At 36.2% G+C, this 24,734-nt stretch overlaps 1 protein-coding gene across 4 annotated transcripts in view; it reads right to left on the reverse strand.

Annotated features, from left to right (window-relative positions):
- Window positions 1-6,258: 6,258 nt before the first annotated feature.
- The window catches only part of B3GLCT (beta 3-glucosyltransferase), a 45,367-nt gene continuing 26,891 nt past the window's right edge, over window positions 6,259-24,734 (reverse strand). For all 4 annotated transcript variants that reach the window (XM_064409083.1, XM_064409084.1, XM_064409082.1 and 1 more), the window contains 10 exons: window positions 24,244-24,355; window positions 22,947-23,083; window positions 22,051-22,114; window positions 19,431-19,562; window positions 18,354-18,423; window positions 14,299-14,412; window positions 12,882-12,981; window positions 11,792-11,911; window positions 11,066-11,210; window positions 6,259-7,896 (listed from right to left, as the gene is read on the reverse strand). In XM_064409083.1, coding sequence (XP_064265153.1) covers window positions 7,729-7,896; window positions 11,066-11,210; window positions 11,792-11,911; window positions 12,882-12,981; window positions 14,299-14,412; window positions 18,354-18,423; window positions 19,431-19,562; window positions 22,051-22,114; window positions 22,947-23,083; window positions 24,244-24,355 — 1,162 coding nt within the window. In that variant the 3' untranslated portion in view covers window positions 6,259-7,728. The remainder of the gene's footprint in view (window positions 7,897-11,065; window positions 11,211-11,791; window positions 11,912-12,881; window positions 12,982-14,298; window positions 14,413-18,353; window positions 18,424-19,430; window positions 19,563-22,050; window positions 22,115-22,946; window positions 23,084-24,243; window positions 24,356-24,734) is intronic.

Below are 24,734 nucleotides of genomic sequence, written 5' to 3' on the forward strand. Positions count from 1 at the left end.
AGATCCTATAAATATATATATATAGTAAAACACATACCTATAAATTCTCTTTAGGCATACAATCCAAAGAGATTACTTCTGATTTTTTTTTTTTTTTTTTTTTTTTTTTAATTTGTGGATGGGAGAAGAATATATCATGATTATCTGGAAATCTGCAATAATAACTGTTTTTTCACTAATCAAGAGGACTTAACAGTGGAAAGCAAACATTTTATAGCCCTGGGAATATTACAGAAAACAGTATTTGTATCTTACCAATTTAAACACCTTATATTTCCAAGTTACCACCCATAGGTCAGATCCCCAAGAGCTGACTAAAAGTAGTTATATTACTCTGCCCTCTGTGATGGGGCTGGTGTGGAACTCAATGTCTGCTCCTGAAGATATAAACCTGCTTTGAAGATGTAAACTGGCACTTCAGTCCTACTGGGGCATCTCCAGAGAAATGTATTAACTTTTTTCTCACCATGGAAGCAATTCCATGTGAACATTTAGGGAGATAGATGCCAGCACCAATCCCTCAAATGTTTTAAACCCTCTGCTCAGACTCAGCAGCAAACACTTTTCCTCCATTCTTTGCGCTGGGAGAGAAGCTCTGGAAGGAGAAGCCTCAGTCTGACCCCCAAATTACCAACACAGCAAAGCATGTGCTTTTAAGAGGAGGTCACATCTGTGCTAGCAAGATGAGGACACTTCCACATTGGATTATGAGGGAAGGCACAGAGCAAGTGGGTTTTGGAGGAAATCTCTTCCCTGGCATCTTCAGCTGAAGCAGTACAATCGTTAGGGAGGATGCAGTAACACCTTATGGTACTGGTAATGAACCCTGCAAGGGGGCAAAGGGTTAATGGAAAACTGACTCTCCATCACATGCAAACGATTCAAAACCTGCAGACTACAGTAACTGCCCATTGATTTTTAGTGGGATGAGGACAGCAGGAGGAATATGTCACATAACTCATGGCTGGTACTGAGGGATTGATGTACAGAACGGGAAAGCTTTGCACAGTGACGGGATGGCTGGAGGGAAAATCATGCAGGTCAAGGAGGCAACAGGAGAAACAGCCTGAGCAGTGATGTAAGTGATGCAGACAGATTGGGCAACTTCCTACAGGGCCATGATCCGTGGAAAACACGGCTGGCAGAAAGGTGCAGGGTGCTGGGGCTCTGAGGAGCTCACGGGTCTCTCCAGCTCCCAGTGCTGCTGGCACCACTCCTGCAGGGAAGAGAAATGGGACTCTGAGTGGGGAACTTGCTGTGCATAGCTGTGTGGGTGGCATGAACCTCAGGGTACAGAGAATCACAGAGGTTTTGTGCTGCTGCTGATTGGAATTTTAAAAAGCAACAGCATTTTGTATAAATGTTACATTTGAATCTCTTTGACATTTTCCCCTCGGTGCTAATTATTCCCAGCAGCTTCTCACCATGCAGCAAACACCTGGCACTGTGACAGTTATTAAAAACCTGTAAACAGGCTCTGGTGGAAAGTGTCTGGAGTCACCTTGCCATGTTAAAGAGAAACTGTCAGATAAACAAAACCAAATTGAATCTGTACCCCACTTAGGCAGCTTCAGAGACTTCTCAAAGGCAGAGACTCAGGTAGGATCTTAACAGTAAGTACATGATGGGAAGGTGTGTATTAGATTGAGCTGAAATCTTCCAAGTGAAGCCCAGTGACAGGACAAGAAGCAGTGGGAACAAACTGAAATGCAGGGAATTTCAACTGAACATAAGAAAATCTTTCTATACTGTGAAGATGGTCAAACTATCACAGGTTGCTGAGAGAAGTGGTGGGGTCTGCATCCTTGGTGGCACTCAAAAGCCATTTTGACACCTGAGCTGTCAGCTGTTCCTGCTTGAGCAGGGGGGCTGGACTAGGTGACCTCCAGAGGAGCCTGGGCTGTTTTGCACTTCTGAGTTTCTGGGTTGCAAATGTGCTGTTCCTGTGGAGAAACAGCTCTGAGAGGCACTGCCTGAGGGGCATGAAGCACGAGGGATCTGCTCACCCAGAAGAAGCTGGTACAGCACTGGCTGCAGTCCTCTCAGGGACCAAGTGTAATTAATGCTGATGGGAGTAAATTAAATACTCACCTGGAGTAGGCATTTCAGCTTAGGCAGAGCTGGGCTCCATCTTCCTTTTCTGAAGCCAGGAACAATGGTATGGCTTAGTCCACAGCTCCACCATTAAAAAGATTTTGCAGGATGTACAGAGCACAAGAGAAAATTGTAGACAAGAAAGAAACTTCCCTGCTTGGAGCTTCGGCTTTCAAGCACCAAGTCCCCAAGAGCAGGGTTTGGACAATGGTGGCAGGGCAAATAGGAGCTTCTAAAGCAAGGATTGTTTACATACTAATCATATCATTTAACTGAACAAGGGGCAAGCCATGGTAGAGGTAAGCCAGCTCTTATGAAACAAAATTGTATCTTTTTCAGACATTCAAACGGCACTTGACAGAGTTTCTCACACAAATATAACCTGGCAACTATAGATGTTTATCCACATTTTATTGTTAAAAATGTATTTCACTGTTTATTAAGTGTAAAGTCATTCCACAACTTGCATTTGTAGGATCAGATGTTAACATAAAATCCATCAACAGGAAAATTCTAGCCTGAAGAAACAGCAACAGAAAGAGGAACAACCAATTAGTAACTTGGTTTGTCAGGACAAGAGATATACTGAGAACTTTCCAGCAGAGCTTCATGACTGGGCAGGATGAGGCCATGGGACCACAGCACAGGCTGCATCAAAGCACTGCATCTGGAGCACAGCTCCCCTTGGTCTGTGTAAAGGGCTCCCTCAAGGAGCTTGCAAACAGAATCTTAGCAACGTAAGAAATCTTTAGAAGTCTGGAAAAAAAGGCTGGCGAATTATCCAACATCACCCATCAGCACTTCTGACTGACTGTCCTTAGAGCTACCAATGCCTCCACAGCTACAAACAAGCTTGACCTGCTCCAGGCTATCGCTGCATATTTGTCTTTACTGAGGGTTACACCCCTCATCATTTCTGCTGCCTTGCTAGCCAGGGAATGGCCGCTTTGAAGGAGGACCAGTGAGAGCTCTCCTTAAGACAACCAAGGAACTCACAGGTCTTCAGTTCTACAGTTTCACTCCTTCCTGAAGAATATGTGCTGTATTTCTTGCCATTCTCCCAGGCTTTTGGGGAGCAGGTGTCACACAGCACCCCTGTGAAGATGGAGTGCAGTGCCCGTAGAACAAGGGCAACACGTGAGCTCCTGCTATGAGCACCTTGATGGGGTACATTGTAAACTGTCTGATTAGACCTTCATCTGGAGGATGTCCCAGCTAGAAATACATAAATGAGAAGTGGGCACAAATCAGTTGATGATGCACAATAATCTTCCCAGTAGATAATTTTCTTTAATAGCTTCTTATTAATTAACAATCTGCTTACACTGATTTTTTTTTTGTAAGCTGAGTCTGTAAAATATTAACAGCTTAGTGCTTTCAACTTTTTTGGAGTTGCTCTGTTTAACAGTCAGGTTCTTAAGCCTTCAGACTTACAAAAGCATTGTTTTAAAATTTTATTTCTCACAGGAATGGCTTAGCATTGTTTGGGGTTTTTTTGAGCTTATAAAAGCAGCATGCCTATAGATTTTCCATAAAGAATGTTTCATTAAACTCCATTGATGTAATTTCCTATCAGTCCTTCCATAGCCTGTTTTCCAAACCAGTTCTTCCTTTCTTTGACAGTGAGTCCTTTAGGCCTCTGTATGAGTTTGCATAATGCCTACTTACATATTCGTGTTTAAATAAATTATTTCTACTGTGTCTTTCCCCCTTGTGTTCAGAACTAACCAGTGCACACACACTCCACCAAAGCTGTTTCATTCTTGCCATGCAAATGCAGGTCCTCGCAGAAGAAATTTCATTAACTGATTTCAGTGGAGGTACTTCTACTTCCTGGCTGACAAGGGCACAAATAAACAAGTCAAGGGAATCTGCAAAAGCAGGTAGATAAAAACACATTGTTCACCTTTCTCTATTTTCTCTAGTCCCACAGGTTTCTTCCTGTAAACAGGCTGAGATCTGAAAAGCGTGAGGACTTTTCCTCTCAGGACAGAATTTAAATGAAGTAGTTACACAATGGTTGCCACTATGAGACTGCGTATTAAAAAAGCTGTTCTTTATATGTGCACATTGTGTGTCACAAACTGAAACAGATAAATTAGTTGCCTACAAATCAATATAAAATCTATTTCTTTGCTGGGTGAAACAATTAATTAAAGAAAAAGCCCTCAGTGTGACTGGGGAGGTGAATTTGTTCTGTACTGACACAGCAGATGTGTGTACAGGGGTAGTACAGAGGGTGATGCCACCATGCTGATGTGAGCTGGAACCTCAGAGCCAGAGCCACACCAGGCAGCACTAATGGAGCAGAGTCAAGTGCTCTTAGATTCCTCAGCCAATGTCTGACGAGGTGATACTTTCAGGGAGCATTTTGCTCAGAATTCTAAATTTTTCCTTTAGTTTCATATCAAGAAGAAGAAGAAGAAGCAATTGCATTGATGAAAACTCAAATATATTTATTATCATGGTGTCCAATGCACAAAAGTATTCAGTTTTACAGTGTTGCAAAAAGCAAATCTTTTTCTACTTCTCCATGTTTCCTGGTAATGCACTGGCACTGTTGGCTTTGGAGGTGCTCACAGTAAATAATTATGGCAGTCTTACACAGTGTTGATCTCACCTTCCAGGAATCTCATTGAATGGTGATTCAGGCCGCTGGCTGAGACATTCTAGTTCCAGCCATGATAATAAAATCCATGAGAAATTAAAGAATTGAAAAAAAGGTAATTTGGACTCCTCTCTCCAGCCAGCAGCCATCAGAGCTGGTGTCAGGGCAAAGTGTTCCTGCACAAAAAGAAAGTTACCCAGCTTGTAAGGTGCCTCAAGACTCCTGCCCATTTTCCAAATTGCAGAGGAAGAGACAAAGGTCAGATCCTTTCAGGTCTCTCCATCACTGGGCCATATGAAGATGCAGGGAAATCAAAATAGATTCACAGCCCTCCTTCTTGCTCATGATCAAATGTAGGCCTCAAATACTTCATCAGTCTTCATTTACATATCTGCTCTATTGAAGACACAAGGGTTTTTTGGCTCCTGGCAGATGAAGCAACCAAACAAATTGTCAAAATAATTTTGTGAAAGAAAGATCTTAATACATGGAAAAAAGTCATGCTATAAATATTAAAAAAATAGTAATGATTCCCAGAGTTTCCCTTTCATGCCACAACCTGGCAATGTCTCAGAAAAGGCAACTTCAAGCAGTCAATCAACTTTGCAGACCTGTTTTAATCTGCCTATTACCAAGTGAGTTGTGAATGCCTCTTCTATTAATTTTCTTTAACATTACACCATTTATAATCCACTTGGATTTTCATTAGAAACATTAGTACTGCTCAGGCTCAGTAACACAGTTCTGTCCTTAGGTTTCAGCTAGTAACAGTCATCCCGAGTCTTCCAAAACTCAATTTCACATAGAAGGCTTCACGTATTGTTTATATAAACTCTTTGTGATCCTTTGCTTGAAAAACTCTTATTTAGGTGGTGGACTAAAAGGTGATTTGTGTTATGCTGTTGCAGTGTCTCAAAAGTTGGAGCTTTGGGGGCAAAATAGTTGAGCAAATTATGGCTTTGTTGCCTTCAAAACTATGGAGACTAAAATCAGAAATATGATGCTTACAAATACCTCCACAAATCTTGCAGTAAAACCCAGAGCTAACAGCAAGGGAAAAGATGGACTTCAGGACAGCTACTACTACATTTGTCAAACCAGAAATAAAAGTCAAGTAAGCAATCAATCAACAAGTCAATGACTTCCCAATGACATCTAAATAAGCAGTCTACAAGTACAACACAGCCTGGACTCAAATCTAATCATCTTTTGTTGATCTAGTCTGCCTCCACAGGGCCCAAGGAGAGATTAAATATCACCAGTTGGAAGTTGGACCTGACTGGACTGACTTGCAAGACCTTTGGAGAATGATAGTGAAATACGTTTTGTGATAGCATCAAGGCTCCCAGTCACAAGGTGTTCATTGAAACAGCATTTTCCATTTGCACAAAACTAGAGGCTGAAAACTGACCTAATGTGGAGGTCAGGACAGAACATGAAAAAACCCCAAAGCTGCCTTTTAATGAAACTGACAGTAAGTACAATTAAGGTGATGAATTTATTTCACTGGTGCTTATAGAATCCTGTACTTGGTTTACAAAGAAGAAGAAGGCACAAAAGGTTAAAGAATGTTTTTATTCAGCTTTCAGCTTTCACAGTTCTAAACAGTAAACATAATTAACAATTCACCAATGGTATCAGAGAACACAGTCCTGGTATCAGTAAAATGTCTACTGTTTAAGGCACTGGTAGTGGGAAGAAAAAAAGACATAACATGGATTGCTCTTTCTTAATCAGAACTTGAATCTATTATGAATATGTGCTTGCTATTCAGTGCTTAGAAACCCACAAGCTACATTCACAAACAAACGTTTATGCAAGTTCAGTGATTACCAAGACAGGAATCGGTGGCTGCCCTGCTTCGACTCTAGAGCAAGTATTGCTTTTCTTTGGAGTGGAATAAATTTTTAACTTACTAAAAGAAACCCAAACACGAATTGCTTCAGCAGTATGGCTTTAAGACCCTGTATTTGGTTACAATATAGCAAGCCAAGTTAAATAACAGCATACAAGTGCCATATACTGTTATTTTAAAAGAAGCAGTTTTACAATATAAAAATTAGTTTAGAACATACTAAAGCCAGTTTTTGTACAAACATTTTTACAAAACTGAATTACTAAAAAAAATTCAAGGACATTTTAAATATGAATCACACTTTACATGTTGTATGCATAAAATTACTTGTCTTGATGATATAAATTAGGGATACTACAAAATTTTTAAAGCTGGCATTCATATGCCATTGAAATGCACACATCAGAAATACTGAAATGGTAGTTCTGCAAAAATCTTTAAGAGTCACTTTTATGTTTGCCAAATTGATGCATGGTGACTTCGGTTTCTAAAGGAGCCACAGTGACCTCCCGTGGCCACCTAGGAGATCCCTGTCCTTTTTTTCCATTCTGTACATGACATTCCATACAAATGCCAATAAACTTAAAAGGTACAACATGCTGGTCTAGCTACTCCAGCAAACAACAATATTTCTATCTCAAATGAGCATAAAGGAACACAGCCTTCACACAATCTAGCTCTGGGCGCAGAAAAAAAGTCAAGTGTCCTCTATGATTTATCAAGAAACTGTTCCAGAACCTTTTACAGAACTATTTTCTGTAAGTCAGCAAGAGATGATATTTAATAGATGTTCAACTCTTATTCAGTATTAGGCTCCCAAATACATAAATTCAGCTTTTGGGAGAGCAAAGGAAGGGAATGTAAAGCAATGCTGTCTGAACCAAGTCCAAAGCAGGACACAGGTAAAGTTGTACAAGACTCTTAAATGTGAATCAAGTTCATTGGTATACAAAGCCCAAAATTATTCTAAAAAGAAAGCAAGTGGAGGAAAAGAATGCAAAAGTCATTTAAGTGCCTTCTTCCATTGCTCTGAAGGGATGCAACCAACAGGAACGAAACACTCTCTTCTTATGTCATGAACATATGAACAAAGTGAAAACAAAACAAAATTCACAGTAGTGACTGTCTCTCAGCTGTAGAATAGTAATTATTACTTGCATTCTTCTACTGCTCATAAATCCTCTCTGTTATATCCAACTTTTTTTCCGTTATGTGACTCCTCTGTGTTTGGTGCCAGCCATGTGAAATACACCTTCACTGGATCAATATTCCAATGCTTGTGAAATGATACTGGAATTTGGTGAGAAAGGTAGTCTTTTGGGTAGTCCATTGGCCTTGCCTAAAATGGAAGAACAAAGAAAAAGCAGCAGTATTAATGATCAGTAATAATTTTTAAAAGGTATCACTGCTCAATGGCCCCTGTGACAAAACCATGTAGCACTGACAAAATACGCAAGATGGTAACAAAGGGGTTTTTATCATTCTATTAAATCAACTGACAAAGCATTAGATTAAATCTTCAACTCACACTGCAACCATCATGCTAGGAATGAAGCACACTGATACTAAATATGCCCTATTTCTCAGGATGAAATAGCCACCACCTCAGAAGTGAAGTGATAAACTGTGTAGCTCGTATGAAATCTTTTTTAATATGCAGTTTTGGCTCAAAAATGACAAAATTATTTTAAACTATATTCTCTTCCTCCTCTAATGAGAGTTGTCAGCACTGCCACTGTGATTGTAGGATTCTAATAAGGCCATAAGCAGCCAAAATGTATAGAGTTTATGATAGGTAAAGGTTCCAAATGTGGGATACATTGTGGTGCCAGAAAACTGTATTGTTATTCTTTATCAGGCTATATCAAACCAGACAGAATTACAACACAGGTACAAAATGCAGCTGCTGTCCTAATGCTCCATGTGTATTTCATTTTCTCTGGCAGTTCAATGACACTAAATGCATCATTACATAAAAAAATTCCCACCTATAGTGGTCCCTGGTAAAACAACTACATTTTGCCATTAGAGTTTTTATAAGAAAAATGCATGGAAGACACAAATATTTGTGGTTTACATCTATTAAAAAAAAAAGAAGAAGAAAATGGAATTATTTGGGTAACGAATAATTTATTTGATGCCTAAGCTGGTAAGTGATTCAATACTGCATGCTTCACCTACTTCTGGTGGTATTTATGAATTCTTCATGCAGTTCTGTATACATTACAGTCATAAAACAGGCAACAGAATTTGACATTATGAAATCTGAGTATGTGTTGTTAGTGTTTTGGTTTTTTTATTCTGATATTTAAAACACAGAGTGCTTATTTATACAAATTCCACTGGAGAAAGCAAGAGGGAATCTGTATCCCTCACAGCTTTTGAAAAACATTTTGAACAACATTTAGGTTTCAAGAACCTGAAGAATTTTTTTTGGATAAGAAACAGTTTTTACACATCTGAGACCAAAGATTTCTGCTGTTTGGAAATGAATCAGCTTTCTATTAAGCTACAGACAAAATTCTGGTGTTTTGATAATTCAAAAATAATGATACCTACTCTAGTAACTGTTTCTTTGGGGTTTTTTTTGCTAAAATTTGTATTTGGTGCTCTAGAGAAGCCAAATATATTGCTTTAGCCCAGATTTTATATTTAAGATCGCAATTCCGGTTGATAATCAACATGGGAAGGTTCCTGTTCTCTTTAAGAATCTGATCATGTCAAAAACCTCAGGAACAGGTTACAGAACTTGTATCTACCTCAGCAAGAAGGCAGCAGGAAACCAGTAAAAGTGAGCAAACACATCACAGACACTCCAAGAATGAAGGTATCTTTGCTTCTGTTTCATAAGCTATGTCTCAGTGCAATTTTAGATTCACATACTTCAAGGAACATCACACATTATAATATTTCTGTCAAGTCCTTAAAAAGTTCTTTTCTGGTTGACACAAAACCAAAATTGGTTTTCTCATTTTTAATTTTTTTTTCCTTGCAAAATAGTGTATTTAGTAGATTAAGAATACTCAATTTTTATTCAGTGGTTTTCCCTCATGGGTTAATTTTTGTTCAAGGGATGTTAAATTAGAATTTGTTACAAGCAACAGTAAAGATTAATTAGAAGTCAAGTGCAATTTTCTATGTGGAAAATCAAACTGCTAGGATTTCACTTTCAAAGGGATTCAGTATCAAATGCACACTATTAAGGATTACAAGGAGGTGCTTTTTTAATAAGAATCATTCTTACAATTTTGGAGAATGAGTTCTGTTCTGACTCTCCTTTAATTAGGCTGGTTTGTTGTTTTGAGTTTTTTAACACATGAGCAAGCAAAATTATTCAGTAACTGTCGATTTTATAATATGCATGACTTGTTTTCTTTTTATATTGAAAGGAGTAAGCAATGATAAAACAGGAGAGTAAACAGATATTTTTTATATGGACAAGGAATTAAAATACTGAATAGTATGTTCTCAGTCTTCCCATTTCTCTAAATAGGAAATGTAATCAGAAATTGAGTCTTAACATAGGAAAAGCTGATAATTTAAATAAGAAACTCCCCCTCTCCACTGACAGCTGCTTTGAACTACAGGGTAATTTACTAATTCTCAAGTAGCATATTATCTTATTCTCAGCTCATATTCAGATATGCAGGTCTTCCCAGTTTTTCAACTGGATTGACAACTGAAAAACATCAAACATCACACTGATTTAAATGCTGACTTTTAAAAAAGTTGTGCACTGTTTGGGGAAAAAGTCTCTAGTGCTTCTTGTTCATACCATGGAAGGATTGGAAAAAAATCTCCATAGGCCTCAGTGCATCACGCTTTCCACTGTGACACTACAGTTAAATACTGTGGAAGACAGAAACAAGATTCAAGTCTACTCCAGCCCTTTTCTCCCAAACTCACATGAAAATTGTGCTTTGTAAATTCTCTTTCCTGTGCGCTAGGATAGAGAAATTTATCGTACGTATCCCATTCTTCAGCATCCACCTTAACAGCAATAACTTAATATTTTACATCTCCACTAATGAGGTATTTCAGAATAGCAAATACTGAATCAATAGAAAAATCAGGTAAGTAGAGCAGGCGGATTTATTGAAAAATTTTACACTCAGTTCTCCATTACCTGAAGAAAAAAGTATTGTGTTGTAGGTTTCTTCCCATGAAGGACATAAGACAGCTGTTCAATGCATGTGGCTCCTAATTATATTTCTTTTTCAAAATCATCACCTCTGACTGCATTTCTAATAAAATGTAGTTATAGGTTAGCTAAAATATCACATAAACTAGCAAAGCATTGTGGTAATCCATGGCATGAGAATGCTCTTATTTGATCAGTCTTGTTCTGCCGAGAATCAAGGTAAAGCAGCAGCAGCATCGCAGTTAGTGTGGAATTTGAATATTTATGACTGGATGGAATATTGATGGAATTTGAATATTTATGACTGTTTTATGTGTACACATAAAAAGCGGAATACATTTTTAATACTCAAAAATAACTCTCAGACCTGATGAAAGAGCGGACTGTGTGTTACAGGGATTCCTAAGCCACTGAAACACATCCCAAGGACCATATCATCGGGGGCATCCATGCTGTAACACCGGCACTTGCTAGCGAGTAGTTTCTGAACAGCTGCTCTGCTGAAAACCATCCTGAACAAGAAAAAATCATATAAAATGTATAAAAACTTCTAAAGACACCAAATATCTGTAATTAATATATTATAATATATTAATAATAATATATTATATATATTATTTAAATATATATATATAAAAATATATATATATATTATTTAAAAGTGCAAGACTGAATGTAGCCCTCTGATACAACACATTTGAAATTCAGAATTTAAGGGGTCAGAACTGACAAACAGTGCAAGAAGCATTTTCTGAAAGATAATTACTTTCTATACTGAAAATGAATTACACCAATTATACCCATTGTTATTCCAACAATAAGTTGGCCACCCACCATTTTTATTACAGCTGATTCCTCCTAAATTTGGCCTGCACTCAAAAGGGATGTTCTCCTCAATCTTACTCAAATGTAAGTGAGAAGAGTTGAGGACTTGAGACCAGCATATGTCACTACACAGAAGGTGTGAGGTAAATTGCACACGTTTGGGGACAACATCTCTGTTTCTGTTGAAACTGATTTGTGTCGTAATTTAAAACATTTGCACTCAAAACAGGAAGTAATGTAGATCTCAGTAGAAACTTAAATAAATTACCCTCCTCCACCAGTGATATAACTGTATCCTCCTGTTCCCAAGCCATAGCCATAACGCTCTCCAAGGAATATTGGTTCATTTGGGTCATAGCAGCTGAGCAATTTTCGGAGTCTGAATATACTATAATATGAAAAGCCATTAAAAAAAAATCTTGTAAACATTCTTTTTGGAACAGACATTGCTACCCTCAACAGCATTATATTAAATAGCACAAAGATGACAGGAGAAATTTGGAAATTCTACCCCAAAAAAACTCCCCCAGAGATACAAACAGCTAAACAGAAATTTATGATGGATAATTTACTATGAGAAATGACTGTGCAATTTGGTCAAATGATGAACAAATTAGCTTGAAGTATTTTTTTAAGTAGGCAGTTTGTCAGCAAAACTGCATCTCATCTCAGAGAAAACATGAAATGACACTTTCCAAGCAATGATACGATCTTTGCAAATTATCTATGAACATTTATGAATTGAAAACTAAAAGGTAGATTTCATTTTATGAATGTTGCATTATCCACAGTTACATCCTCTCACTATTTCTCCTTCTGTCACATGATTTAATGTAAAGTCTTGAACCACTGTTCAGGACCAGGTGATCCTGTGCATTGCTCACTGTGCCTTTTTTTGCTTCTTTTGCAGTGTCAGATTTTACGAGTGGGATCTAATTTTGCAACAAATGCAAATTCCAAAACACCATTCTGGGCAGCTTGGACAACTGGCCTGAGCTTATGGAACTTTTCTTCTGACACATTTGTCTGAGGAACACATCTTAGAAAGGTTATTAGCAAATGACTAAACGCTCTCAGCTCAAATGTACCTACTCTGAGGAATCACAAAATGTGGTGTATTCAGACTATGTCATTACACAATAGCACTGATATGCACAGTTTTAACCAGGTTACAACATTGTTTTTAGTATCTGGCAAAAGAATACTGATGGGAAATGACAAATTTTTTTCTTCAAGTAATATAAAGCAACATGACTAATAAAATAGCTGTATCTCTTAAATAAAGAAGGATAGGTGAATATTGCTAAATCTCTTATTGACATAAATAGTGGCAGCTCCTGAAGGAATGCAATATATACCTTATCAGTGTGTCATCATCCACTACAACTAACCAAGGGGTTCTGGGAGAAGTATGATTCAAAAACCTTTCCAAAATGGCAAAAGTTTTTCCACAGTGACCTAAAAATAAGATAAATTAACAGAATATATACTTAAATAAAACAGGAATCAAACTAAAACCAAGTTTTATTCCATCTATCTGTCAAGCTGTTGAACAATACTGGACTAACTGCTACTCAATTTAAAGAGCTGTAAAAATGAGGAGACTATGATAGAAGCAAATGTTCTGCAAAATGCTCCAAGACACTGTCATAGCATTTCAAGATGCATTATGCAGATCCATTGGTTTTATAGAAATATTTTAATCTATTTTAATATATTGTACTTCTCACTGGCAACTCAGGTCCTGATCATTGCCTCCAAGGAAAGGTCTGAACATTTATCACAAGATTATAAGGAAGTTCAGGGGGTAAGACACCCTTTGCTGGGAGTGCAGAAGTGAAACACCCTTGTTCACAATAAGCAGAAACAAGAAGTTTCAGACTTCTATTGAGTCTTTTTTACATCTTGGGTAAACCTCATTTCAGCCAGTCTTTAGTCATCACAGTTGATTGTCTAAAGTAATTACTGCTATCAATATTACATTTAGTAAACAATCACCCAAAATAACAATATTATATTTGAAGCCACTTTCAATTAAAATCTTCTTTGAGAAAATGCAGTAATTCTATGCTAAAGATATGAAGGAAGTCTGGTAATTTTGTGAGACTGTGAATTTAATGCAGACTGATATCTGAACACTTCCAAAATGAAACTCAAGATTTCTATATTATATTCTATTAAAAAAATGGAAGCTTCCTGGCATGACCAGAACTACTGGGCATATAGATAGCCTTTTTTTATATTCAAACACAAAGTAAATTGATTTAAATGCCTGTTATTTGCTATAGAGATGTTTCAACCCTAACATTCAGTTTTTGTGCTTAAATCAAGACCTGCAAGGCACATGGATATAATATCTGAATGCCATATGGCAAGCAGTTTATGCTTAGTAACCACTTGGCATTGCCTGAGGTCTTTTGAAATAAATTTATGTCTTCTTCACTGTTAATGATCCTACTGAAAATCATAAATAACTGTAGAGTTATTACTCTTACCCCAAGTAATAAAACATTATTTTTTCTCTTGGACTATATCAGTATACCATATTTTATAATCTCAGTATTTAGGATTTCTGCTTAAAAGAACATGTTATCTACACAGGGGGACTCTGAATGTACTCTCCATCCACTGCCTATGTGAAAGGCATTTTTTTAGTTTAGGCTGCACATATGTGCTAGAGAAAACCAGAATTTCTACATGACATGCTTGACATGAAAGACACATAACAACCACAAAACTTGACATCTTCAGTCATTTGTGCAGACAAAAACTCACCTCTGTCAGTGTTAGGTATGCCTAGGTCTATAGTAGGAATGGAGATGTCTGCATAATCACTGTAGTACTCAATAAGGGCAGCTTCTCTTTCCCACGTCTGCTTTACAACTGGTACTGCAAAACAATGATTGCCATTCAAACACAAGGGACTTGATTAAAATAGATACTTGATCCAAATATTCATGTTAGCCATGTTTTGTTATCGACATTTGTTCTCATGGTAATAAAAATGCTGCTTCAAATACAGCATCATGATTCTAAATGTCTATTCTGTTTTCTTTCCTATAATATTTAGAGAAAAAAAAATTATGAAAGCCAGCCAGGACAGTTTTACTCAAATGATAAAAAAATATTCTATTAAAATATGACTATATTTTCATGATACTATTATTCATAATAATTGAAAAATGTGATATTTACATTTTTCTAACCAAAGCATGGAATTCTAGTTTTACACTTGCTATTGTACAATTCATAGCACACATCAGCACGAACACTACCAGAGATTAGTCCTTCTTCCAGTACTGAAATGGCACGTTTCAATCCAACTGTGCAGTCTGTAACATATTCTGAATCAGAAACAGACCAAATGTACCTTTCGAAATACTTTACTGGTATTATACACATCCTATCTGACAGCAACATCTTATTAATGCTCCAAAGCACCTGTCTCTGGAGACACTCACAGGACATTTTATAACCATTCCTGTTATAAACATATAAATATTTATGTTTCATTTATGAATAAGAAGTATTTGTATAGTATAGTTTATAAATATCATAGAATCAATTTTGATCCCATTGAGATTCTATTCAAAGGAGGATGGCTTACTGCTTCTCTAAAGAAAAAAAACCTTTTTCTTACTAGTTTGATATTTCACATCAGCATTTAAAATTGATCACACAAAATTCTAATAATGATGCCATGAGTGTTTACATTACATCAAGAGGTGAATAAATGATGGGTAACACAAAAAAATTCCAACCATCTGCAGGGCATTCAGAAGAAAACAATCGGATTGAAATGACGATGTCTCTTCCATCTTAAAACTGAGGAGGTCAGGCCTGAGATGAGCAGGTACTCTGCATTCTGCTGTTACTGCTTCTCTGCTTTATGCTCTCAACACCATCCAGGACTCACCAGTAACAGGTAGTGCTTCAAATGAAGGAAATACTTACATAACTTCCCTTTGCTGCTATACAACCCTGATGCTCGTCAACAACTCACTTTAACTCCTTGCAAGAATCATCCATCACCTAATGGGATGTTTGTTGCCTACCTAATTGCTCACTTCCCTCTACTCTGAACATACAGGACTTATTAGCTTGATTGATCAACAGTCAGTTTGGAAACAGTTACCTTTCAGTACATTTTGGTGTTAAGACAGGGTAATAAGAACTCAATGCACTAATGGAAAGTCTTTAATATTTTGAAAAGAAAAAAACCACTTTTGTAGCATATTACAATGGTCCATACTACTTTTAGAAGTTCTTAAAAGAGTTCTCATTTTTTCATAAAAAATCCAAAAAGAAATTATGTACAAAAAAATGTACAGGCAGGAAATTATTTTCTTATTTTGTTGAAATGTTTTACTTAAAAATGTTTATTAGCAGAACAAAACCAGAAAGGTTTCAGATAACAAGGCTTCCAGAACAGAAGAATCACAGATATACAAGAGCAGCCAAACTTCCCCTGGAGAAGAGATTCACCTCTGAAGGTTGTTTTATCTTTCTCCAAACAAGGACCTGAAACTCAGCAGGGTCCTTTAAGACACAGAAATATTTGCAATTACAGAGCCTGAGCCTCTCAATTCCTTCAGTGGAGCCCCCCTTTCTTTCTATAAATGAAGAAAATCTTACTGAAGCAAGGACTTGAGTCTCATCTCAGTTAAGAGCTCTAGCAAGGGGGCTGTTGGCTGAAGTGTCCTTCTCCTTCCCCTGTTTGTCTTGATGGAAGTGTCACCATGCAGACTAATGTCAACTGTAAACTGAATCCCACAATACTTTGTAATTTCTGGCAAATTGTATCTTTCAAAGAAGACTACTTGAAATTTTGGACTAGATGACAATGCAAATATTTATCAAAATGCATTAATACTTGTGATCACACTAAAGTTTGAATACCACTAGATGTATTTAAAGATCAGCTCTAAGCTCTTAATGACATTTCATTTCTGCTATTTCTAGAACCCTGATGCATGTTTGCAGTCTTGAAAATTTCTTTTATAACTACAGATGGTATGTGTAAGAAGGAGAGTTGTATCTGAAGTAAATTCTGAGGTAAAATTTAGCTGCTTTTAAAAGCACATCAATTTCCAAGCCTTAGTGCTGCATTAATGTAGTTTTTGGCATACAATAAAGAATGACTTACCAGGTAAAAAGAGCTCTCTGAAGCTGGCATCCATTAATCTTTCAAAATCTGCAGTAAGATTATCCTCTATTGCATAACACTGGAAGCTGTGAGGAAAGTTCAAGAATTTTCCTCAGTCTTCAACAGGTGTTTCTTGAAGGATGTTTATGCTATCTTTTTGAGGCCTTATGTTTCTTTCTGACTTTCTAGGTTGTGGGGTTTTTTCCTTTTTCTTCTTTTTTTAAATTTTGATGTTAAAAAATTAACATGGATCCAGGAAGGAGAACTCTTCAGTGAACTCCAATTACAGGACAGTCAATTTTGTTTTGTCAAAAGCTACTTTAAAGATAACCTAACAATTACATGACTAAAACACTACAAATGTGCATTCATCAGGTGCAGCAGCATTAAGAAAATAATTATATAAATCTTGTTATGAAAAAATCCCTCCTGTTTTTAACTAGACTTAGTTAAGGAAAGAGCTTTTACTTTCATCCCATCCTCTGACAACAGGTATGGCAAAAACCTCTCAAAATTTGATACAACTACTAACCAATTACTTGATTTTAATTTTTTTTGCCAATTATAATCCCTTTAAATTATGCTTATAAACAAACTAAGCCTAATGGAGAGAGTATTATGCACCTGGAGTATTAAAGAGCACACAAAATTCAAGCAAATTCCTGGAACCAAATATCTTCCTTATTAACAAAATGTCTAAAAGCAAACTAGAACAGACTGGTAGGTGGCACCAAGTAGGTGGAATGTCTTCTGTTCAATAGCTGGATTTGGAATTTTTCCTTCCAAGCTTTGTCAAGACTTGATCTCCCTCAATTTAGCTGAGCATTACTATGTGGTAGCAGGAGCTGAGAGTCTCTCTGTGTCTATTTTCTGTGCTTCTGAGGAGGAAGTTACTGCTCACTGTGTGTATCTTATTGGGCTGCACTAGAGGTTATTTTGTTTATTGTTTTTAGCATGGTGACTGTCGCTGCTTGTGTAACTCTACAATTTTCAGATGAACTTCCACATGAAACATGCTATAGTGTTTCACACACTCTTGATCTGGGCCAGTGGTTGGACAAAGTTCTACATATGACCAGATTTCTAGAAGGGACAGGTTTTCCCATTCCAAGCATTATACAGTACATATGCACGTGGAACAGCTAGAAGCAACATGACAGCATAAGCTGCTCAATCTTTTACTGAAGAGGAGGGCAGGACAAAAGGAAGGAAGAGATGAGGGACCTTTCAGCTTGTTGAAATTTCTAAGTCAGCCACCGAAGAGCTGCTCAATTGTCACTGCTGGCACAAAGAAAAGAAGTGAAGCAATTATCTGGGGGGAACTCACTGAAGGATATTAATAGCTGCTGTATTAATTCATATTGCAACAGTTCCAATTTACAACAATATGAGCTAATCCTATGCATGTTTTAATTTAGTATTCAATTCCAAGGTTTTTGCCAACAGTGACTAATGATGAAACCATTTTTAATCTTAAACAGCACTTCTGAGGACTCTGAACAGCAAAAAGATTCCACCTGAAGGATAAGCTATTTATAATTCCAAAACTTTCTGTTTCCAAGTCGATTTTGCAAACATTTAGTCCCAAGAGCTACAGAGACAGCATATATCAGTTTGCTTTTTAAATATTCATTTTATGAACTACATTGCATTGAACTACTACCTTGACCAGCCAACAACTTACTTCTGTCACCATGAAATTTTCGACATGTTTTTACAGCAACAAAAACATCTTCCTTATTCACTGGCTCTCCCTATATGAACAAAACAAAAATTAATCTTTTAAGTGCAGGCTGTGCCTGTAGTATTTTATAGGATATGTATGTCTATACATATAATAAAACAGGAAATAGCTTTTCATTGTATAGCCTATCATGCAGAATAGTGCTCTCATGATACACCAGGAAGTGAATTTTTATCTCTTAAAAAAAAAAAGGCATTGGTTGTTTAAAATTGCTGAAATAACATTCTTGGAACATTTTTTCCATTGATGCAGTACTCTAACAAGAACTAAAACACCTATCATCAGGAAAAGACCGTGAGTAGAAAAACTTGTTGAACTAAGAATGAATAATCAGAAAAAGACTGTTTTCTTAATTTCTTTGAAATAGGTCACTATGAGAACACAACTTGTATGACACTTGGAAAGACCAGCTTAAATGATGCACACTAGAAATCTTTGAATTTCCTCAACTGTAATAAACCATTTGACCACTTTGATTTGTTATCCTTTTTGGCACCTCAAATTTTGCTCTCCTGGAAGCATGGAACACTTTTTGGCCACTAGCTACACTTAACTCTTAATATAATAAATGTATTCTCCTAGAGGTGGAAGAGATGGGTTGTACTTTAAGGCACCAAATACTATATTACATATTATCTTTAACCTTAGCAAGTTTTAGACTCCCATCTGTGGGGAAAAAACAAAAAAAAAAAGATCATCTATACTTCAGTATCTCACTGTGCAAGGAGTGCAAGGATAAATAATTTATAGATCATGCGCCAACCAAACATTGTGGTAGAAAGACTCATTAAAGCATACACAATATTAGTTGCCAGGAAAAATTCTGTGCCACAGAATCCTGAAAGCATATCCAAAATACATCCTAGATAAATGCCAGAACAAACTATTTTGTAGGGGTTTTTTTAGCTTACTTAAAAATATTTTCTCAAGTTTTGAGATTTTTCAACTGAAGTATTTTATGTTTTAGTATGAGTTTTACTTTTACTAACAAAATGGTATTTAAAATATTGTACTTACACAAAGTGGCAGAAAATTACTGAAAGTTGTTGCACAGTGATCAACCTTATATGAATTCACATCATCTGTGCAGAACTCCGGCACTGGAGTAAGATGTGGTCCTTCCCCTTTCTGCCAAATGTACAGGGCAATCTATCAAAATTGGAAACATCTATATCAGTAATTAAACTAAATAAAAATGTTCAGAGCATACAAAGAAATCATATTAACAAGAAAAGTGAAAGATATGGGATGGTGTAGCAGATTTGTTCTTGAGCTGATTAACTAATTCCTCCATATTCTGCTGGGGGCACCATGCTCAGAGCGAGGTATTGGTTGCTGGCTCTTCCTGTCACTCCCTCCAAGTGGAATAATAGAGAACAGTACTTTTGCTCCTGGGTCCTTTAGCCAATTGACCCTGTATAGCTCAGAATTCAGTTATTCAGAATTAATATCACATGAACCAACAAAGAAGCAATGCTTCTAGACAATAAAGAGTATTTGACAATTGTAACTTATCATTAATTATTTATGAAAATTCACAACGTGCTAACATTTCCCATTGAAAAATGCAATTTCAATAAAAAGCCTTAGAATGGTGTGAAGCTATTTGATTTCAGAAGTGAGATTAGATTGCCATGTTGGGTTGTAGCACAGGATGACACAAGGCTAGTAAAGCAATGGAAACAGATTTACAACAAAAAGACAAAAATAGTCTTAGTGCTGGTTCAGACCTAACATTAGATGTACAAAAAATTCTGTTATTCAATTCCAGCTTTGAATAGGCATCAGGGAATATGCCATATATTGTATGTTGTAAAAAGTCTAAGCAACAACCTACAAATGAGCAGTGGCATGACAACAACACTTTACCACCTCTGCAAGATACCAAAGTTATATAAATGTTATGGATATAAGGAATAGAGATTTTGAAAGTAATAAAGCAACACAAACAAAAAAGAAACAATAAAAAGGATGCAGAGAACAATAAAAAACCAAAGACTATAGGCATATGTTATTAGGAGTCCCTCAAACTAAAATATTTCTTATAAACTTAAACATTATACACAACCATAAAAAACAACAGATTATATTTTTTGATTTGTTGTCAATCTTGATACACACAAGAAGAGCATAGACAAAAAAATGATTTAAGACAGAGAAGATGGTGATTTATTAAATAAATGAGAGGGAATGAAACTGTCTCTAGGGAGACATGAGACTGTGCAGAAAGAATAACTACAGGGCTGAAGTAGGTTATCAATGGCAATAAATTTGAAATAGAACATATGGAAGGACCTGCTAACAGAATAATAAGTGGATGGAAGTAATTTTGTTGGTCGTGTGACCAACTGTTTTTTACTAAGCAATCTGTAGCACATGAAGGACTGGCTCTTAATGATCTTTTTTATGATTATGACAATATGTTTAATGTTTTGATGACAATATGTTTTTTTAGTGCTGAGGTACACTGGAATACTGGGAATATAGGAACGATTTTGTCTTAAAAATAAAGTTAAAATAAAATGACTTGTGAAGCCCAGGTCTTCCATTGAGAAAAATTAACAAGAGGAAAAAAACAGCTTCTTGTCTTGTTTCTCACAGCAAAATGAAAGCTGTATATAAATTAAAACTATATAAAAAATGGTTTTGCATAAAACCAAGTTTATTTAAATACGCTACATATCTATACTCTATAAATGCACCACAGATTTATGTTGTAAATGAGGAGGTTTATGACCATTATGAGATCTGACAAAGCAGCAGTAGTTTTATGTAAAGGTCATTTTTTTCTGGACCAGAACAACAATTTATAGATGCTTTTCAGGAGTGTTAACATAATTAAAGCTACTTCATTGTCACTTATAACTTCAGGCCAAAATCTTAATCCTGTTCTTCTTTCCTTCTTCTTCACATCCTAATCCTAACCTTAATCATATTTTTATTTCAGCCCAGAAGCTTATTCCAGATTCATCCCCCTCTTCCGCCTCTGGTTAAGAAGTTCACTTTGCTGACAGTACTAAACCCTGGATAGCACATACATTTTAAACGCAGAAAAAATAAAAAAGCCTCCAAAAAAGTAGCACAGACACTCTCTCCTTCTCATGTTCCTTTCAGTCAGTTCACTCACTGTCTGAAATACCTTCTGCCAACCTTTTGAAAATGTTGCATACCAGAGACAAAAAAAAATCTTTCCAGACTTCCAAGCTGCAATTCACAGCACTGCTTGCTCACACAAAGTTAGATTCCTCAGAGTATTTCATGCAAACCCCACCGTATTTATCTCTGAGAGTCTGATTCAGAAAGTGAGGCTGGCTAGAATTGAGCTACTACTCACCTCAGCTAATGGCTGATGAATTGGAAGTCTCTCTCCTTCGTTACAGAGCAATCCTTAGAAGATACCTTAATGCATACAACCATGTATGCATTCTTATATGAATGCAAGCTTATTAATAAATTTGTCTATGCTTAAAATATAGTTCTAAAGTATTACAATATTCTAAAGGAAGGAAAAGAAATCTAACATGCCATTGCAGTCAAACTTTTTAGCAATGTTTAAGAATAATTTCTTATTATGATTTAACACCATTCAAATATATAACTCTGAGACAATTTCTTATTTCATCACACCACTACTTACCTCATGCTTTAAATCTATTGTAAAGTCTGATTTGAGTGGCTCGCTCTTCAACTTCTTTGCAAGCCTGTGCAATTAGAGATGAAGAAACTTAATCAAACATATTAAAAAAACCCAATCACTAGTGCATACAGGAAAGTGTGGCTGGTACTCCTGACCATCTTATAAGGGGAAAAATAATAATAAATCACATTTCTGTATTTATTGCCTCAATATTTATCATACAAATCCTTTTTTAAACAAAATCTGACAGTGTCATGATGTTAACATTAATTTTCAACACACACACCTTGATAAATTCTTCCTACACAAGAAGAAAGTTCTCATCTGGAGAAGGTAGAGAGTCTCTCATAAAATTTTCAACAGATTAAAAGCAGCAGTGCATTTCAAGCTCAGTACTGATCAGCATCTTAAACTGCACAATATTCTCTTTCCATGTATTTCAAACCATAGTGTTTAAGGACTTTCAATTCATGGGGACATTGATCCTTGCTATGGTAAGACACATTCAACTTCTGAAATCTATGAACTTTTCAAATCTCATTGAAAGCACCCAAGAGTCTAAGCTGAAATAAATATGTGATTTGTCTGTACAGAATGAAAAACACTTCTAAGAGGGCAATGCAGCCACTCTACTACCCAAGAATAAAACAACTGTCTGGGGGAGAATACATTCTTAAAATTATAATATGGAATTGAACTAGTTAAACAGTTACTACTGGACAACTATTAGCTTCTTCATGTAGGCAGAGCGAAGCAAAATAAATCACATGCACAGCAATGGCACAGAAATCTATTTCTACATTCCTGTTTAATTTTGAAGTGTTTATAATAATTATACTTGGAATGTATAGAATAATGGACAATAAGCAGGAAGTTACTTAAAATTTAATTCTTACTTGTTAACAAGTGGAATGCTAAGTGCCCAACCAGCAGCAAAATCTGGAAATTTAAAGACTGTAGGATTTTCAGCAAAGGCATAATGGTGAATTATTGTAGATTCTTCATCATATAATGCTTTACCTAAAAACCACTCCTGTAAAGGAATATAGGAAACAATTTTGTTCATCTACAGCATCCTTTTAGTGAAGTTGATGACTGCATTCATGCTGAATAAAGCAAACCTGAAAACAAAAACAAGGGAAGCACATTGTTCACAATTAATAATCTGGACAAAAACTGTATTTGGTGAGAAATGAAACTAAAGATTGTTTTCCAAATTCAATTTTCCTTTAATTGGGAGTTGGGACACAATTTGTTATTTTGTTAGAATTTGTATGTAAGGCAAAGGAGAGAGTAAAACTGGCAAACAGGCAGCATCTAGAATAAAAATGTTCATGTTTCTATTCTGAGAATATCAATTGCAAGTAGATATTTCTTAAACAAAAAAAAAGGATGTTCCAAAGGTCTGAATATATTCAGTCCTCCATTTTGAAGACAAAGTGTTTCAAAAGGTAAGACCTCTGAATTTTTATTATTATTACTGCCATTTTAGAAAAGAACTGTGAGAAAACACATGGCCATGTGCCTGAAAAAGAAGTAGGCATGCTAAACTGAGCAGAATTACAATAAAGAAGCATAACAGATTTCACACAGGAGATTTTGGCTTCTTTTATTACAGGCAAAGGACTGACACCGAGGTGGGGTTTTTTTTCTGAACACTGAAAAATCTAAATATTAGCACCTTTCATGTCAGTTGCATTGCCCAATTTGCTTTGCTCCTTGGTGACTGTACTTCTGTTTTGTTCTGCAAGTCTTTTGGTAGTGGTTTTTTTCCAATAGGTACAGAATATTTATCACCAAGACAGATCAGAAACAGAATGCAAGTAAAACACCCTACTATTTTACATCAGAGACAAACTAGCATCAGTCATTCAGTCTGAGGATAATCAGAATTGATAACAGACAGGAAAATGGGGAGAAGGGACCACAAAACAGACTATATTAATCTTTTTATTTATGGCACATAATTTTTAGGCTATTCACAGAAAAAATGGTTTCTCTGCTTGATTTTAACAGTTCTTCAACAGCTATACAGGCGTTTGTACTGCTTTGTGTTAAATACCATGCTCTCAGCCTCAGCAACAGCCTCTAAGCCCCTGTTTTAAGGTGTTTGGACACATCTTTTCCAACATTTGGCAAAACACACTCAATCACATTCAAAAAGAAAGTCAAATCTCTAAATTTTTATTTCACCTTAGACTTGTCAAATCTTCTGAGTGTTTCTACCAGTTTTACAACCTGTATTCTTGTATCTTCTTCACAGAAAAAAATCCATGAGGAGTTCCTACCATAGGTAACAGAGAAGCTAAAAAAAGAAAGAAACATTTTACTAATAAGGTGGTTTATGAACAAAAATGGCAAATTCAAGGCACATTCCCCAAATATAAATAATTTGCCATCAATTCTTCATTTACACAGAAGTGAAAAATTTTACTACTGATTTAGAATTACACATCAAGGGACTACTGTGAATGGATAAAGATACTGATTCTGTTGCTATCTATTTATAAAGCACCAGTTATGCTAGAAAGAAGGGAACAGAGATACATAAAGAATTCCCATTCAGAAATGTACAGGTCTAATGGCCACCTATGAATTCAGAAGTCCATAGACAGCAGTTTAAATTATCTTCCCCTTCTTCCAAGAGGCCCCACCATTGGCCATCTAAAATCCAACAGCACTGC

This window comes from Passer domesticus, chromosome 2, assembly GCF_036417665.1.
Source record: "Passer domesticus isolate bPasDom1 chromosome 2, bPasDom1.hap1, whole genome shotgun sequence".
NCBI lineage: Eukaryota > Metazoa > Chordata > Aves > Passeriformes > Passeridae > Passer > Passer domesticus.